Here is a 2,061-nt window from a genome sequence, read left to right on the forward strand (position 1 = left end):
TATATAATTAAACAAACAAGGTTTATAACCTGAGAATTTCAACGGCATTAAAATTGATGTGTTGATAAGATTGTTGTGCTTGAGCCGTCTGAAACTAAAAATATTACAAATCAGCCGGCCCTCGGCGATACGTCTTTTTTCATGGGTTTCTCATAAACGTAACACAACGGCATTTGATAACAAGTTACCTTGTGCAAGTTTATTATTGCTAGTAGCAGTCTTGTTTTACTTCTTGATTTGAAGATAAGGTAAGTTTGGATTAGCTAGTCTGGATTAGCAACTGAGCATGCGATGTCAGCATCTACGCTTGGACTATTTCTAATAACTTCTCATGAATGGATCGATTTCATCATAAAGTGTTTCAAAACCGACTGATTAATGCGATGAACATAGGTGCTGATTTGCAAGTCCTTTATTTGAATATGGTGGGACTTTTCCTATAATATTCAAAGCATTACTTTATCAATGTTTACATTGTTTGAAAGCAACACATTTATACCAGAAGTGTGAAATTAGGATGAAGAGATTGGCGCCTTGGAATCTGACACAACTGTTTCAAAGGTTAATTATGTGCATTGTTGATGAGAGCTCTACGATTAGCATAGGATATTAAGTCTGAAGTTTTCATTAACTAAAGTAAAGGGCTCAACATATATTCATAAAATTTGAATGAATACATCCACTAGGAAAAAAGAGTATCAATTTATACTCACAAACAAAGAAACTGTACAAATTTACAGCGAATGCTATAGATTCTTTTTACAACATATTCAAATATTATACACAAAGATAAAATATATATTTAGATATTTTGAACTGTTAAAGCATCATGGAGAAAAAAATAAATATTCTATAAATCTCTGAATCCAACAAATAATAAATAATGTACAACTACTCGGGCCTTGGGCTGCCCGCCTATTCACAAAATGTTTGATTAAAAGCTGGCAAGGTAGTGTCATCTAGCAATGACACTATTGAATCCATAAGTTCGTCATCAGTGACATTTGACACCAGTGGGTCATTGACATCTGCTGCCGTTATATCTAGGGAAGCAGAGGTTGACGATAAGTCGCAGTCAATGAGGGATATCGGAGAATCGATAAAGGGTACGGACGATGAGTCAACGTATTTATGATTAGTTGCGTATGATTGTTCAGAAGAAGATTGATCACAAAGTCTAGAGAGAGGATCAGTTGCTGCGGACATTGCGTGGTACGTTGGTTCAGCGATTGCAGGAGAAGGTGGGTATACACTCGGACTAGAGGCGCAACTATAAGAACTATGACAAGACCCAGGACTTGACTCACCATACAGGCTTGATCTTGACGAGTCTGGTGTGTAGCACGTGGGTGGTCGCATAGCCATTGGATTGGAGATGTTTTGCAGATTGTCATACTGACAGCTAACAGCAAGTGTGTTGTCAAAATATTGAGGTTCTTCGGGTGCTTGCTGAACGAAGCTTTGTTCAGGGTTTGTTGGGTTGTAGTGATAGAGGAACTGCGGTTGTTGCGCTGTCTGGTAGGTGCTGTTTTGTGGATAGCTTCCTCCACAACAAGATGATACTTCATTCGTGTCAATAGGAGCGATGTGATCATTGTTGTAGCTAGATTGGTATGGGTATGCGTCTCTCGGTGCCTCATGCAAGCACTCCTCTGATGACCATGTATTAAGAAAATGCATAAGTTCTGAGTTTGATATCTCTGATACAGAACTTTCTCCACTTTCACTTACCGAAGGAGACGGGAGACAGCTTCGAGACTGGCTAGTCGATCTGTGTACTTTTTTCAGTGGTACTAGACCGGATGCAGTAGAATGTTTGTCTCCTCTTTTTTTCAAACTCTGTCGCTTAGTTTGCGTCATAGCTTGAGAGGTGGTCGAAGGAGAGGTCGATCGCTTAGTCGTTGTCTTATCAGGTGCGCTGTCGCACTTTCTGAGCTGCTTGAGTAGATACCTTCTGTGGTTGACTTTACGTTTTGACTTATTCTTACTGTCAAGTGCCATCATGATGTTGGTAGACGCTGAGTCAACAAATTGAAGTAAGTCGCTCTCTTCCATTTCTCA

The 2,061-nt window shown here is 39.3% G+C and overlaps 1 protein-coding gene across 1 annotated transcript; it reads right to left on the reverse strand.

The window, feature by feature from the left end:
* Positions 1–711: 711 nt before the first annotated feature.
* On the reverse strand, positions 712–2,061 carry LOC137406790 (uncharacterized). The gene has a single exon (XM_068093402.1). The coding sequence runs from the start codon at positions 2,053–2,055 to the stop codon at positions 916–918; it is 1,140 nt and encodes a 379-aa protein (XP_067949503.1). The 5' UTR covers positions 2,056–2,061; the 3' UTR covers positions 712–915.

Source organism: Watersipora subatra, chromosome 10, assembly GCF_963576615.1.
Source record: "Watersipora subatra chromosome 10, tzWatSuba1.1, whole genome shotgun sequence".
NCBI lineage: Eukaryota > Metazoa > Bryozoa > Gymnolaemata > Cheilostomatida > Watersiporidae > Watersipora > Watersipora subatra.

What these genes read in the sequence shown, in the direction of transcription:
- LOC137406790 (XM_068093402.1), bottom strand. Translation starts at nt 2,055, where the DNA reads ATGGAAGAGAGCGACTTACTTCAATTTGTTGACTCAGCGTCTACCAAC.